General features: G+C 54.8%; 1 protein-coding gene across 1 annotated transcript in view; it reads right to left on the reverse strand.

Moving 5' to 3' along the window:
• Positions 1–15,933, reverse strand: part of WDFY4 (WDFY family member 4) — a gene marked incomplete at its 5' end in the record, with an annotated part of 233,604 nt that overhangs the window by 201,545 nt on the left and 16,126 nt on the right. Inside the window, 6 exons of the mRNA XM_080688457.1 lie at positions 2,115–2,305; positions 4,463–4,567; positions 7,465–7,917; positions 9,297–9,454; positions 11,083–11,272; positions 13,908–14,097. Of these exons, the coding sequence (XP_080544583.1) occupies positions 2,115–2,305; positions 4,463–4,567; positions 7,465–7,917; positions 9,297–9,454; positions 11,083–11,272; positions 13,908–14,097 (1,287 nt within the window). The remainder of the gene's footprint in view (positions 1–2,114; positions 2,306–4,462; positions 4,568–7,464; positions 7,918–9,296; positions 9,455–11,082; positions 11,273–13,907; positions 14,098–15,933) is intronic.

Genomic DNA, 15,933 nt, shown 5'->3' on the forward strand with positions numbered 1-15,933 from the left:
AATGATATTGCATCTGTAAAACATCATAATGGCTTTGCATCGGCAATTCCAGAAACCAGTCCCACTACACAGGGCGGCACTCCAATGGGCACCTCTGGGCAAGAGATGAGACAAGAGGAACTTCTCATGGCAGAGCTCTTCTGCGACACACCAGACAGTCGGACTCTCCGAGCAAAGTAAGACCAAAACGTCCTTCTCTTAGACCTGTCTGCCTGTCTATGTCAGACACAAACGGAGATCCGGCCACTCCCCAGCAGAGTGCTGCGGCCTAGCTGCGTGGCCAGCTTCCCTGTCTTCGGCACAGGGAAGCCAGCTGCACACACAGATAGAGAGAAAGGACGCAGCAAGCAGCGTGGCGTGGAGGAGAGGCACAGGTTTTAAGTCACTCGTCTTAGGTTCAAACTCGACTGTGCCATTCAGTGTTAGAAGCTCTCAGACATGTGTCTGCAGGAACATTACGAGGGACCCATGTGAAGGAAGGCCTTCCCAGCTGTAAACCATCATCGGGTCTTGAGCCCTTGCTCCTACTCTCTCCTTGACACGCCCCTTCCGCCCCTCCACTTCACATCACACGAGGCGCTAGTATCTTCCAAATGGCACTTCACTTTCTGTTTTGGTTTCATATAAGTCATCTTCAATGTTTTTTGGCCCTGGAACTAAATCACCCTCTTGTTTCTTGTCACCTGTGAGCTACAGGGAAGGCATGGGCATGTGTCACCTTTAGGGGAGCCTCTCCTGAGGCTCAGGCCACAGTCCTGACAGGAGCGCTTCCTCAGCCTCTGACACTGGCTCTACAGAGGCCAAAGGTAAGACAAGCTCACTCATTCCCTACGTGTTTTCGTACTTGGTCATTGATCAGTAAGGCTGATGGTTTAATTTTCTAAGAGAAACTTCATTTTTTTAATTCACCAGTCTTCCAGGTGGTGTGTTCCTGTCACAAGAGCGTGTATTTTATGAGGTTGTGCTGTCCAGTGTGGCGTGTTACTGACATGAGTGTGTATTTTATATGAGGTTGTGTTGTCCAGTGTGGCGTTTTACTGACATGAGTGTGTATTTTATATGAGGTTGTGTTGTCCAGTGTGGCGTGTTACTGACATGAGTGTGTATTTTATATGAGGTTGTGCTGTCCAGTGTGGCATGTTACTGACACATGAACATGTATTTTATGAGGTTGTATTGCAAATGTTCGAGAGGCTCCGAGCTCAGCCTCCTGGGATATTTGCATTTTTGTCTGCTCTTCTCGTAAGCAGCGTATAAGAAAAGAAAGATTTTATTTAAAGGCATAACCCACAAAGACGAGAGGAATAAAAACAGGAACAGCCACTGAACAGTGAAGGCTGTAGGGCAGAGAGGTGACGGCGGTGACATTGATTATCGTCTTTAACGCTTTAAAGACACTTGGATGGAGACCAAAATACCCCAAAGAGGAACAGCATGCGCTCCTCTCTGCTGCCCAGAGGTGACCCCTGATCCAACCTCCCTGCGCCTGCTGCCACCTTGACCGCTCTGCATCCTTTCGCGGCTCAGGCTCCCCTGTGCACCCCCCTGGAGTATGGCAGGAGCTCCGGGTGCGAGGGCTGTGGCCCCTGGATGCAGTCACAGGCTCTGCCTCAGGCCTGGGGCCTGCCAGAGGCGCCCTGAATGCTGGCGAGGCACCGCGACAGCTGCTGGGCACCGCTGATTGGGGTTCCACTCCCGTGGGACAGGGCTGCTGGGAAGCAGCTGCCACCGGAGACTACATTTCCCAGCCCTCCTGTGGCCACAGGGAGGCTGCTCATGGGTCTGCCCAAAGAACCCTGGCCAGAAGCTACCCTGTGCCACGCTAGGCCTGCAGGACGCAATGTGCGATTCTGCATGCCCCAGGCCTTCGTCTGCAGCTGGATTAGATGTCCCGGGGGCAGCTGTCCCCAGATGACACCCTTCCCCAGTCGTGGATTGGAACATATAAGAAAGAAATGTCTAATGTGTCTGCTACAAGGGTGAGGGATTATTTGCTGTTGCAGCTGCCCCCCCCCCCCCATGTGTCATACAGTGACCACCTGACTGATGAATGCGTAGCCTGTGTGGTCACCTGCTACCTGTCCGTGGGAAGCCCAGCACAGAGAGGACGTCACCTTTAGGAGATCCAGTTTCAGCTGCAGCTCCCCCTGTGTGGACGAGCACAGCGCGCCCACGATGATGCTCATGTACTCCTCAGCATTGATGGCTGAGAGCTGTTCCAAGATGCTGAGGGAAACTCCCCGGTGCCACTCATCGTCCAGGAAGATCTTGATGAAGGGCACCATGCCATGGTCTTTCAGGACAACTGCAGGCCAGACAGACAGACAGGCAGGGTGACAGGGGCCTGGGCACCATAGTCTCAATAACAAGGAAAGCTTTTCCTTACAATCCACAAGTTTGTTTTTGCTACGTTTTTATGTGTCTCTTTTGCCCATTAGAAAGTTTATTTTCAAAATCTATACCCACTGTTAAAAGCAGAAGAGGAAAAGAGAAACTGCTCAGCTGAGAATTAAAAAGAAACACTTTTTTCTCCAGTCAGAATTCAGTTTTGGGGTAAAAAAAAAAAAAAAATCTTTTTTCTTTTAATTGAGAAACCTAAGTAATATAAACTTAACTAGATATACCTCTGCCCTTTATCTATACACTAGAGGCCCAGTGCACGACATTCGTGCACTGGGGAAGGGGGGCCCCTCAGCCCAGCCTGTGCCCTCTCACAGTCCGGGACCCCTCGGGGGATCTCTGCCTGCCATGGGGAGCGGGCCTAAGCCGGCAGGCAGATATCCCCTGAGGGGTCTTTAGCACTGCTGCGAAAGTGAGAGAGGCTCCCGCCACCACCACTGCGCTTGACAGCCGTGAGCCTGGCTTCTGTCTGAGTGGTGCTCCCCCTGTGGGAGTGCACTGACCACCAGGGGGCAGTTCCTGCGTTAAACATCTGCCCCCTTGTGGTCAGTGCACATCATAGCTTTTATTATAATAAAAGGCTAATATGCAAATCAACCTAAGGGTGGAACGACTGGTGGAATGACCAGTCACTATGACGCGCACTGACCACCAGGGGGCAGACACTCAATGCAGGAGCTGCCCCCAGCCTGCAGGCCCCAGGCCAGCCAAGGCGGGTGCCAGCGGGGTCCCCCTGGCCCTGATTGCCGGCCAGGCCTAGGGACCCTACCCATGCATGAATTTCGTGCACCGGGCCTCTAGTATAGGATATGAAAGCCTATGCAACTGAACGACGGTTGACTGTGCACTCCCACAGTGGGAGTGGCACTCAGCTGACCAGTGGGCGCCAGACACAGGGCTCAATGCTGGCGATGGCTGGAGCCTCTCCAGATAAGAACTGTCTGGGCGCAAGCCCGGGATAGGCACAGAGGGGCTGGGATGAGCGGGAGTGGCAGGCAGGAGCAGTAGGTGGTGTTGGACTGCCAGTTTCAGCCCAATCCCCACAAGTCACATCAAGGGACCCCCAGTTTCCACATAATTCCCCAATCCAGGGCTCGTGGCAAATCTCTCTTCCTCTCTCTCTCTCTCTCTCTCTATGCCAAAATTCTCAGTGAAAACAAACCAGAATTGAAATTAAGAACATATTTACTTCCTAGGTAGTTTCTTGGGAAGGGGGAGATTAAAGTAATCTGGCTGGTAGTATGTTTTGTTTAAAGGAATTCTAAGAACCTCTTCCCCAGGATTGGTATTTGGAGGCTCACATGGAATGAGCAGGAGGAAGTAATGGATTATCCCGCTGGCGTGTGTGGCCATGACTGGTCACCTCCACGAGGCAGGAGGCTCCAGTCCCAGGCCAGGTGCTCCCTCTGTGGAAACACCGTGGGGGCCTTTGAGAGGCAGGTTCCTGAGCTCCGAGTGGCCTGCTGCCAGGTGAGTGTCTGGGAGTGACCCCAGGAACATGCATGTTAGCCAGCACCTCCAGGAAGTTTGCACAGTCTACTCTTAGAGACCTTCTGCCACAGGGAATTGTCACTCACACTTGGTGTAGTTGATCTGTCACCAAACCCCTGCTGTCACTTGTTGATGTGTCACTTCATGGCACAACATACACACGTGCGTATCCGAGCACATGTTGTTTAAAGCAGCACGGAGCTGCCTGGTCTCGGGGAGTGGAGTTGGGGATGAGGGAACCCCTGGGTGCACCACAGGCCCAGCACATCCAATGAACTCCCTTAAAATGGCGAGCGCTCTTGGCCTGCGTTTTACAATTCGGATGTTTAAAGCACATAGAGCAGCAGGGAATCAGTGTGTTTTGTGTGGAGGGAGAGATACTCTTTGGTCTCATCATTCAGGATGTGCCTTTGCTTCACAGCCCTATTTGTAAATTTTAAAAGTGAAAGGTATCCACTGAGGTGTCTACCAATTTTCTGATGATCACGGCACAGACCAGCCGCTGGATGCTACCCGCGCGCTGGTGCTGCTCACTCCCTGGCTGTGACCCGTGGTCAGTGGCCGTCCTTACCCGCGTTCCGGACGGAGCCGTTCAGCAGTGCGACTACGGTCTTCAGCATCACACCTGTCAGTTCACGCTCTGGGTCCCGAACACCGAGGGCAGGCTCCTTGTTCCCTGAAACATTTAAGAAGCAGTAAAAAAAGTGAATGTGCATGTTAGGATCCTAACTCTCTGATTGCATCAGCTTCCTATCCTCTTAAAGAAATGCTTCCATTATAAGGGCGTGTGTAGCCCAGGTGAGAAGATGTAACCCTGCTACCCCTTAGAGCAGTGGTTCTCAACCTTTCTAATGCCGCGACCCTATAATACAGTTCCTCATGCTGTGGTGACCCCCAACCATAAAATTATTTTCGTTGCTACTTCATAACTGTAATTTTGCTACTGTTATGAATCATAATGTAAATATCTGTGTTTTCCGATGGTCTTAGGCGACCCACAGGTTGAGAACCGCTGCTGTAGAGCCTAAGACCATCGGAAAACACAGATATTTACATTATGATTCATAACAGTAGCAAAATTACAGTTATGAAGTAGCAACGAAAATAATTTTATGGTTGGTGGTCACCACAACATGAGGAACTGTGTTAAAGGGTTGCGGCATTAGAAAGGTTAGAGCAATGGGCACCACACAGAAATCTCCTGGAGGCTCGCTGCTGGAACCCAGGAGCTGGTCCCTTCCCGGGGTTTTTGACTCAGGAGGTCTCGAGTGGAGTCCTATCACTGTGTTCCTAACCAGTTCCCATCTGTGCTTATTGGCAGGCGTGAGGACCAGGCTGGGAGAGCCACTGCTCTGCAGGATCCCCGAAGCCCTGCCTTCTTCACCTTCCTTTGGACACATGTAGGGTTTGACATCCGTGGAGGGGGAGGGGCTACCAGCTCACACCATAGGCACGAGGTGCGTGAGGGACCACAGAGTAGACTGTGTCCCCAGAGTTCCATGAGGGCACACCAGGCCTGTGTGCTCACCTCTGAGTCCCCAGAGCCAAAGTGCCTGATGCAAGAGGGAAGTTCAGTACATATCTGGGGAGTGAATGAATGAGTAAAGGTAGCAACCAGGAGACAAAGCATCCAAGAAACAGCAAGAAATGTAACAACAGAGGCAGAGGTAAGATCAGATACATCAGCTCACAAGAAGGTTCGCATTCTCCTGGGAGTGGTCATAGGCCTGGGACTGGGTTTAGGAATAAATCAACATCAGGCTGCTGGGAAGCAATACACAGCTAAGCTAACACAGAAGCATTGAACACCAAGAGTGGGAGATACTCTTTGGTCTCATAATTTAGGATATGCCTTTGCTTCAAAAAGTAATAAAAAGAAGCACATACAAGACTCTTGGAGACCTGGCTTGGGGCCCAGTTATGCCCAGATGGGGGCACCTGCTCCTCAGCCCCGCACCCCCAGGAGGCACGGTCCTTCCTGGACTCCACAGCGTGCGAGTTCCTCCTGGCGGGTCGTCTGTCTTCCATGCGCAGCACAGGGTGAATAGGGATAAGATGACTAACTTTCTTGAGTACCTACTATGCACCAAGCACGACAATGGGTCCTTTTCAGGTATTTCTCACTGAATTTCCAAAACAGCCATAGGTAGGTAGATAGACAGACAGACAGACACTTCCATGTTACAGCGGAGAAAAGAGGCTCATAGGAGCTAAGTAATGTGCTCAGGATCACTGAGCCCATACGCAGCACAGCAGGGTTCCAGCCCCCAGCTGGCTGGCCCCACGCCCACCCGCTCTCCCTGAGCATCTTTCCCTCAGAGAGACCCAGGAAGCAGACAGACTGATGACTTTAGCTTGAGTCTGAGCACAATTCCAGAAGGGGCCAATGGCTCGCAAGCCTGCTCCCTCGCAGCCAGGCAGTAGGAGAAGTAGATGCCGGAAGGTGGAGTGAGATCAGCGACAGGCTCCTGTGCCCCAGAGCCGCTCCAGGCTGCAACCCCAGAGGGGCTACTGTGGGCAGCTGAGGGAAAGCCAGGGGGAACTGAAGCGATGTTCATGCTCTGATTCCCGTCTGAAAGCTGGCGGAGGTGGGGGTTGCAGGCAACTACAGAGTGGCCCCAGCAGCATGCGCCATGGGGTGTGGTCAGGCAGCCAGAACCCGGGACTGCACTCCTGCGTGTGTCCTGATGCACAACAGGGTCCTGAAGTCCCCTGGGGGGAGCAGAGGTGCTGATGCTGAGAGTCCAGAGTGTAGGGGGACGCAGGGGAGGAGCAACACCAAGGAGCCGCGGGAACACAGCCCAGCAGGCACACAAGGTGTGGCCAGAATTCAGGGGGGCAGCTGAACAGCAGGGACCCCTGCTCCCAATGGGAGACCATTGGGCCCAACAGTACCGAGTGAGCAAGGCGGCCGCATCAGGTTCCCCGGCCAGTCCCCACCTGAGCCCCACCCCACTCTGAGCTCCTTTCCCTTTGCACTTCCCCCGCCATCTCCCCAGGGGGGAAATGTCTGAAAGCTGAGAATTCACGGGCCTGAGTTAGCTCCATGAGTCTGTTTAAAATCACACCATCCTGCCCTGGCCAGTGGCTCAGTGGTTAGCATGTCGGCCCATGCACCAAAGGGCCACAGGTTCAATTCCTGGGCAAGGGCATGCACCTGGGTTGCAGGTTCACTCCCCACTCTCCTGGTCGAGGCACATGTCGGAGGCAACCAGTCAATATGTCTCTCTCACATCAATGGAGTCTCGCTCTCTATCTCTCTCTCCCTCCCTCCTTTCCATTCTCTCTGAAAAGCAATAGAAAAAATATCCAGGTGAGAATTAACAACAACAACAAAAAAATTACCCCCATTCCCCTCATCTCTCTGTGGGGAAGCTCAGGCTAGTCACAGGAGATAGGGAAGCTGCTGCTCTGTGAAGTCATATGCCCAGGAGTACCTTCTCTGACCTCATGGGCCAGCGACAGGCAGGCCCACTTTCTTGGTTAAGCTGATGAGCGGCTGGTGGGCCTGCAGAACTGGCCCAGCTAACGGACGCCCAGTCTGTCTCCCTCCCCTCCCAGGCATCTGCACACCTGACTTCCTCAGGACCTTGGCCCGCTTCCGCAGCTGGGCTAGCAGCAGGCCCAGGAGCCCCGAGTCCCGGAAGATGTCTGTGAAGAGTGGGTCCGCGCCAGCAATCCTGAGGACACTCTGCAGGGCCCTGAGGGTGCAGAGCGGCTCGGAGCTCTCCTTGATCAGGCGCTGCACCTTCCCCAAGATCTCGTGGGGCACGTAACGCAGCTCGAACACCAGGGCCTCCAGCAGCTGGAAGAAATGCGCCTGCACCTGGGCCGGCTTCAGGGGCACGAGCTCCGCGAACTGCGAGATGGGCTGCAGGGTCCACTCCAGCAGGAAGAAGTTGCGGGCGTTCCAGGCCCACATGGTTCTCACGGCTGAGAGCACGTGTGTGCAGAGGAGGGCGTCGCTGGCTTTGTGGAAAACGTTCTGCAGGACCTGGAAGGCCTGGAGGTTCTTAACAGTCACCCCTGAAAATGGAAAATCCTACAGGTCACTTCTGCCTCTGCCTGGAAATGCGTGATTGCCTCATCACCAGGAAATACTGCTTAAGGGTTCTATTTTCTAGCTCCTGTGGGTAAAAGTCTATCGGAAGGCCCGAAGCCCAGCTGCCCAGAATGTAAGGCCCGAGCTGCATGTCCGCGATGAGGTGGGTGAAGCACTGGGAGGGTCACTCGCGTGTAAAAATGCACTGGATTTCCAAGACGCAGCAAAGGAACAATGCAAAAAAGTCACTAACAATTACTTGTAATGACCACATGTTGAAATAGCAATACTTTGGATATACTGGGTTAAATAGAATATATTATGAAAAATAATTTAAGCTGTTCCTTTTTTTATATATAAGGCAACTAGGACACTTAAAATGAGGGAATGTGACTCACATTATATTTCCGTCAGTCAGCGCTGGCTGAAGGATTGGTTTCAATCAATTAAAATCAAATTATTTTAAACATTACTGAGCAAAGTCTGTTTCATTTGCAAACAAGCTGTTGAATAAAGACACCTCCTGACCCCCCCCCCTTTCTCCCCAGCTTGAAGGTTAAGCCTGTTGCCTCTTGCTGGAGGACACCTTCTCTGAGGCCCCCGCCTGCAGCCAGCCCTGCCTCAGACAGCAGGGCCTTCCCTTGGTCTAGACACTTCCTTGGGAGCTGGGGTCCCATCCAGCAGCTCTTCCTCTCCTTCCTTCCCTCCACCTCCTGCTCCGAGGCCTCCGGCCCCATTTCCCCAGGTGCACCCAGTCACGGTTTCTTCCCGCCTGTGCTTCCTGCCTTTAACCTCTCCCCTTCCTCTCTGCCTGGACAGCCACGCGGGGCCTTAAACAGCCCTCTGTGCAGGGTTTCCTGACGCAGATGCCCGCCGCTGGTGTCACCGCTGCCCTGAACTGTCATCAGTCAGGTTAGGCACATGGTCACGGAGCAGGTATGGCTGCAGGTATGTGTGACCGTCCCCACAGAGGATTCTCAGGGAGCGGACACTTGGCGCCCAGCACGGGGCAGAGAGCGGCTGCAGAAAGCACCGCACGTGTCCCCTGAGCTCATCAGTAATTGTGGGCATCGCTGAGAGCGCCGGTGACTGTCTCAGGGCCGCGTCCCCATTAGATCCGCAAACGTCCTGGCACCAGGGACGGGCGAGGTCAGAGGCTCTGCCCCTACTTGAGAGTCCCCACCTTTACTAAGCAACCTTGCATTCTAAGTCCCACCCAAGGCATCTAGAAACCTCTATGAAGGAGAGGTTTAAATCCATAGGCCATCTCCCCAGATGCATGACAGAGCTGGACCCCAAATGTTTGCTTCTTTACAAAGGCCGGGCAGAAGCCTGTGCAGCCCTCTGAGGGCACATGACCCACCGGAGGCCTCGTGGTAGAACTGGAAGCCTTCCAGCTGCGGGTAGGTGACGCTGTCGAACACCTTCAGCTCTGCCCGCCCACAGGTCGTCAGCCACACCACCAGCTCCAGGAGCTCCTCCAGGTGGGCATCCACTTCACGCAGCTGCAGCCCGTCGTACCTGCAGGGACAGGAGGTGACTCCTGGGCTCTAGGACTGAGAGCCACTTTTGCTCACGGCGCTCCTCACTGGGGTGCAGAGGCAACGCGATTGACGTGCTGGGAAAGACCCCAAAGTTCTCCACCAGTCAGCACCCAGAGGCAAGGGCAGTGCCTGGGTGAGAGTCAGCTGCCTGCCAAGGTCAGCCTTCGGCCTAAAAGTGCAATGGAAACACAGAGACAGCCACAGCCTCTGCTCACAAGGCTGCTTTCCGTGGCCAGACCCCAAAACTCATGTGCTTTGGGCAGGAGCACCCCACAATGAGAGATTTCACATTTCCGAAGAGCAACAAAGAAACGCCATGGGGAGGAATCCGACCTTGCCAGCTTCCGCTGCTGATTTCAAGGCTGAGTATTGGTTTTGTTTAGCTGATGGGAGGGGCTCTCGCTGCGGAGGAGGCCCGGGTCTGCTGCATCCCTGCCTTAGCACCGTGACCCGCCCACAGTGCGCCTTAGCACCGTGACCCACGTAAGGCAGAAGGGAAAGCAGGGAGCTGCCTAGCTGCCGCAGGCCTTCCTGACTCCCGCAGGAAGTGGGGGCACCAGCCACCATTTAACCAAAAATGTTCAGGGACTGCTGTGACATAGACCTTCCTGGTAGCGACAGCCAGTGGGTCAGGCTCAGCTAAGGTCAAAGGTGCCTCACCACAGGGACATTTGTCTCTTTGGAGGAAGGCCCTCTGGTTGTCCTTTAGTCACATCATTTTGGAGAATGCACTGTGGGCTTCACCCGCCAGACAGCAAGCCTGGCTCAGCGGAGTCCGTGAAGCACACACAGCGCAGGCTGCGCCCCACAGCAGGAGGCCTCTCACACTCAGGCAAAGCCTGGGAGATGTGAGGCCACGCCAGGCCGCTTCCCTGAGACCAGTGGAGTTTGAAAGTCCACACCTTCTTTGATTTCCGCCTCTTGGCTTCTCCACTCCCTGGTCCCAACCTGAAGATGAGGTGCCAGTCAGAATAGAACAAGCCAAATGAATTCGTCCTGACCCAGCGGAATGGTGTCTGCATTTGGCTTCCCAGGGACTTATGGGTCAAGGATGTAAGGCGGAGAGAAGCTCTGGGAGACAGAAGGAGGCAGCAGGGAGCCCAAGCCTCCTGGGCTCTGGGGGGCAGGGTGCCGCTATCCCCTCTCCCCCACCCCACAAGCGGTGACTTTGCTGGGTATTTATCCATCAGCTTCTGCCAATCACAGGTTGAGGACTGCTCATGAAGGCCCATTCCCGGGCACTTCCTGTCCTTAACCACATGGCAGTGCCCATTGCAGCAGTCCCAGAAAGCCCTCCAGCCCCGCCTCGTGGGCTCCCACAGCATCTGTTGAGCGGGACGGCATGGAAGTGAGGGGCGAGTGCCACCAAAGGGACTTGGCACAATTATCACCACCAGCCACTGGTTCTCCAAGGGAGTGGCTCTGGTTCCCAAGCCCACTGCACGTTGAATTACTTTTGCAATAAAACGCTCTCTGGCCATGCTCTACAGAGATGTGTATTTCAGACACTTGGGAAGCCCCCGTATCTGTCTTTCTCTGAGGCACCCCAATGATTCTGAGGAGCGAGGTTTGGTGGAGTCTCCCCCGCCAGGCACAGCCGCTTACCGGAGTAACACTTTGAGCAGCAGAGGGTAGCCCTCCCCATTCTCAAACTCCAGGAGCAGAGACTGGGAGACCGGGTAGGAGTCCTTCACAAAGCCCAAGACGAGGCCCACAGCCTCGCTCAGCTCGGGGACGGGGAGCGAGTCTGCCAGGCGGGAGAGGTTCTGGAGGCAGAGCTTGACGCAGTCCGTGGCTGCGGGAGAAAATGCACAGTCTGCTCAGAGCGAGGCTTTTCTGCCGGCCATTCCCTCCCGCCCCGCCCCCTCCAGACTGCACATCAAGATGTGAATTAATCCAACACATTTTTTCTTTTGCTCTTGGATCAAGAAGAAGACTCCCCCTGGTAAGCGCCATCCTGAGAGCAGACTCTGCAGGGCTGATGGGGCTGAGACAGGAAGGCAGCCTCTCTGCCCTCTGCTCTCCCACCACCCCCAGCTCCTGGGAAGGCTGGGTCACTGGGTAAGAGAAAACAGCACTGGAGATGGGCAGAAAGCAGCCAAGAGAAGTGCAGGGAAGGCCATGGGTGTGTGCCAAGGAGAGGGGCCAGAAATGGTGGGTCTCAGCACTAGAGTCAGGGGTCCTGCTAAAGGACACAGGGAGGTGGATAAGCAGGGCCACTGGTGGGGCCTGGCCATGCCGGTCAGGGAAGCCTAGGAAGACTTGCATTAGAAGAGAAGTATCCCTGGATTTGCATTTTGACTGATCATTGTTTTTATGGCTCTTTCATGGGGAGAAGTCTCTTCCAAGTGCGAGAGTCAGGAGGAGTGCCAGAAAGTGAGGCAGAGCTGGAGAACGTGAGGGAGAGCTGGAGAACGTGAGGAAGAGCTGGAGAAGGTAAGGGAGAGCTGAGGATGTGAGGGAGAGCTCAGAACGTGAGGGAGAGAGCTGAGAACATGAGGGAGAGCTGGAGAAAGTGAGGGAGAGCTGGAGAACATGAGGGAGAGCTGGAGAAGGCAAGGGAGAGCTGGAGAAGGCGAGGGAGAGCTGGAGAAGGCAAGGGAGAGCGGGAGAAAGTGAGGGAGAGCTGGAGAACGTGAGGGAGAGCTGGAGAAGGCAAGGGAGAGCTGGAGAATGTGAGGGAGAGCTGGAGAACGTGAGGGAGAGCTGGAGGACGTGAGGGAGAGCTGGAGAAAGTGAGGGAGAGCTGGAGAACATGAGGGAGAGCTGGAGAACGCGAGGGAGAGCTGAGGACGTGAGGGAGAGCTGAGGACGTGAGGGAGAGCTGAGGACATCAGGGAGAGCTGAGGACGTGAGGGAGAACTAGAGAAAGTGAGGGAGAGCTGAGAACGTCAGGGAGATCACCTACCAAGAACCTGAGACCATGATAATGTATCAGTCCCTGGGTTGCAAGTCCTGGGTTGCACCAGAGAGTCGGCATGTGGACGGGCACACCTAGAATTCAGGGCTTGGCAGGTAGCGGCCACCCCAGCTCTCCCTTGCCCACCTTCTCCTCAGCTTAGGTGCCCACAGAACCGGCCCATTCCTCACAGGGTACAGGCTCCACCCAGTGGCAGGTTCCACTGAGGAGGAATCTTTCTTTTCCAGTTGAGAATAACGACACAGTAAGGACCCTCCCACCAGTGTGTGCAGCCTTTGTTGGAGCGGCTCCAGCTCCAGCTCCAGCCTGTGAGTGGATTGGGGGACTACAAAGCACCTCGGCCCAGCTCAGCCTGGACCATCACCTGGGCCCAGGGCCTCCCAGGAACCTTGCACCTGGAACTGGGCTGCCGTTTCCTGTGGGTGCTGCCACAGTAGAGGGTGGGCTTGCTGAGCTTGGCCAGCTCTCACTGCGGGTGCCCTCTGTCACAGGAGGCCCCAGAAAGAAGACCGACCACAGGGCGCATGATTGTGGACAGGCAGGTCACACTGACAGGCTCTGACCTACTCCCCAAAAGACACCATACCTTGGGGTCAGCCAAGGGATGGACGGCTGTGTTCCCAAGAGGCACTTCAGCTGGTGAGCTAAGGAAGTGCCGCAGAGCAGGTAGGGAGGCCAGCTCAGGGAGCCTTTGTCAAAATGCCCCTCAGGTGAGCCTGGCAGAGCCTCCCTCTGGCCAGCCACGGAGAGGAGGCCAACACTCCTCCCAAGACGTGAGCCACGGTGGCCCATGCTTCCCAGTGTTCTTGGGAGGAGGTAGGAGATGCTGACGGACCAGCTACAACTGGTCCTGCTAATGGAGTTGGCGCCCTCAGTGCCCTGCCTTGCTCGCACCCGGTGGTGACGCTGTAGTGACGGCCCGGGGAATCCACTGCGTGCCTGCGCCATCTAAGCACTTCAGATATGTCACCCCACCAAAGCGTCACAATCCATGGGACTGTCATCCCATCTTACAGACAAAAAGATGAGGCACCAAGGTCACTCCCCCGTGAGAGCAGAACCCAGTGTATATCCTTGCTGGCTGCCCCAAGAAGCTGAGGCCCAGGGAGTGGCATCTCCAAGTTTAAATCTGATTCTCTTCCTGGAAACCCAGGAGCCTTGGCAAGTTCTTCAACATACTAATCTGTTTCCCCATTGCAAAATGGCATGATCATTAACATTCATCTCCAAGAAACAGATGGGATAACATAGGGATGGGCCGGGCACAGTCTCTGTTTGACAGTATGTGAGCAGCGAATGGAATCCCCTTCCCCCTCTGCCAATGGAGCATCCAAATGAACAACAAAAGCACTTTCATGAATGGAACCAAGCAATACAGGGTCAGCTACTGGCCCAGCTGGGCATCCATGAAAACCTGTTTGCCCTTCTCATTGTTGGTCCCAGAAATCTACCCTGATGCTGCAAGAGCATGACAGGGACTTGCTGTGGGCAGTGGGTCCCGGGGACCTACCCTGCAGGTACTGGATGACGCTGAGGTCCTGGGCCTGGGAGATGGCTCTCAGCACGCAGAAGGTGGGCTCCTTCCAGAAGCAGCAGCTGTGCTCCCGGAGGCAGGTGGTGGCAATCAGCAGCGCCTGGAGCTCATTCCCTGCGAGGAGGCCCTCCAGCCCCTGAGACTCGCTGCAGATGTTGAGCAACATCTGCAAGAAAGAAGGAGGAAGACCAGGAAGACCGATTAGAGCCTCCTTGCTGCATTGGGCTTGCTTCTACTTTTGCAGAGCACTGGGGGCACGTGTCAGCACGGAGATGGCTTTGTATGTTGTCAGCCTCTGCCCAGACCAGCATGGTCACCAGCGCCACCAGCAAAGGGTGAGGGCTCGGGCTGTCTGAACTCTTACCCGCTGTAAAGGCAGTAGTTACTCTTTCCAAGTTGGGATAACGAAGAAGTGCTGGACTTGGATGGGTGACTTTTTATATAGAAATGCAAGGAAAAAGGCATCGACCATCCAAGTACAGCATTAACAGGGCCCTGTGCTACTTGAAAAGCAAGGTGCAGCCTGGCCAGTGTGGCTCAGTGGCTGAGTGTCGACCTATGGACCAGGAGGTCAAGGTTTAATTCTTAGGGTACGTGTCTGGGTTGCAGGATTGATCCTGGGTTGTAGGAGTCATGCAGGACGCAGCCGATCAATGATTCTCTCTCATCATTGATGTTTCTATCTGTCTCTCCCTCTAACTTCCTCTCTGAAATCAATAAAAATATATTTAAATAATAATAATAAAATAAAATGAAAAGCAAGATGTATCCTGAACCCCTGGTTAGCATTCATGCCCTACTTCTCCACACAGCCATGTGCGTTGTCCTGTAACCTCCGACCTGGGGCCCTTGTCCCACCAACCCAGTCTCCTGTGGACTTGGGGCACTGCCTATGCACATGGGAAGAGTCACATGCAGGGACTCACCTTGCCTCCTCTCTCTTGGGCTCTTGCTGGTCTAACAGGACCTGCTCCCAGTTCAGCAGGTACAGAAACTCCTGCCACTGAATGCAGGCCCTCGGCACAGGGATGGAGGCCAGCCAGGCACCCAGGACTGGTTATAGACCCTGCACGTGGGTGTGGCCGCGCCCTTGGCTCAGATGACCATCTGCTGCTTGCTCCCCCTTCCCGTCACAGCTCCACTCCAACCGCCCTCAATGCCATTCCCTCAGAACAGCCTCCTCTCTGCTCCTGTCAGTCAGTCCCCGGGGCCTTACTCCCCAGTCCTGCCTTTGCCCTCGCCTTTTCCTGCAGAGCACCAAAGGCAGTGGACATGCTGGTTTATTCATGCGACTGTCCCCCACTCGCTTCCACGCCTTCCTGTCCCCTCTCTGAGGGGACTGTGCCAGCTCAGGAATCTGTCGTCTGGCACAGAGCCGCATCCGGGAGGAACTTCATACGTTTTGTGGAATGAAATGAGGACAACCCTGATGAATGCAGGCGTGGCCTAGTGCTGGGGTGCGCATTCTCAGCATCCGCGGACAACACTGTGAAGACGGGGCCGTGCTCCCTCCCTGAAGGGCATGTGGAAGCCACAGGATAAAGATGTGTCCACGTGCCCAGCACTGTGTCCCGGTCACATGTGGGATATGGTTACATCCGGGCGAATGGGCCTGTATTTCCAGGGTTTTCTACAGGCAGTGTTCGGATAAGCCGCAGACCTGCTGATGCCTCTGGCAGCAACGCCTCTGGCTTGAGGATGAGTCTGAGATGGGTGTTCATCTGAATGCAGGTGCTCAATAGGCAGCTGCACTTGGAAATCCCCAAATGGTCTAGCACCTGCTCTGGGAGACACTGCCCAGACCCTGGACACACAGCCATGAGTGAGACACAGCCCTGCTCCCCGCCCTCACCAGGGGCAGAGGGGCAGCGGTGTTTCCGTGGAGGGTGGTCCCAGAAGACGGAGAGCAGGACTTGTCGGTGCGGGGCAGAGGACTGAGGGGAGCATTATGTGGAAAGTTGCTGCTGCTGTCAGGGCAATGACAAGAGGAAATCGCACTTGC

Source organism: Plecotus auritus (genome assembly GCF_963455305.1).
Source record: "Plecotus auritus genome assembly, chromosome: 9".
Classification (NCBI taxonomy): Eukaryota; Metazoa; Chordata; class Mammalia; order Chiroptera; family Vespertilionidae; genus Plecotus; species Plecotus auritus.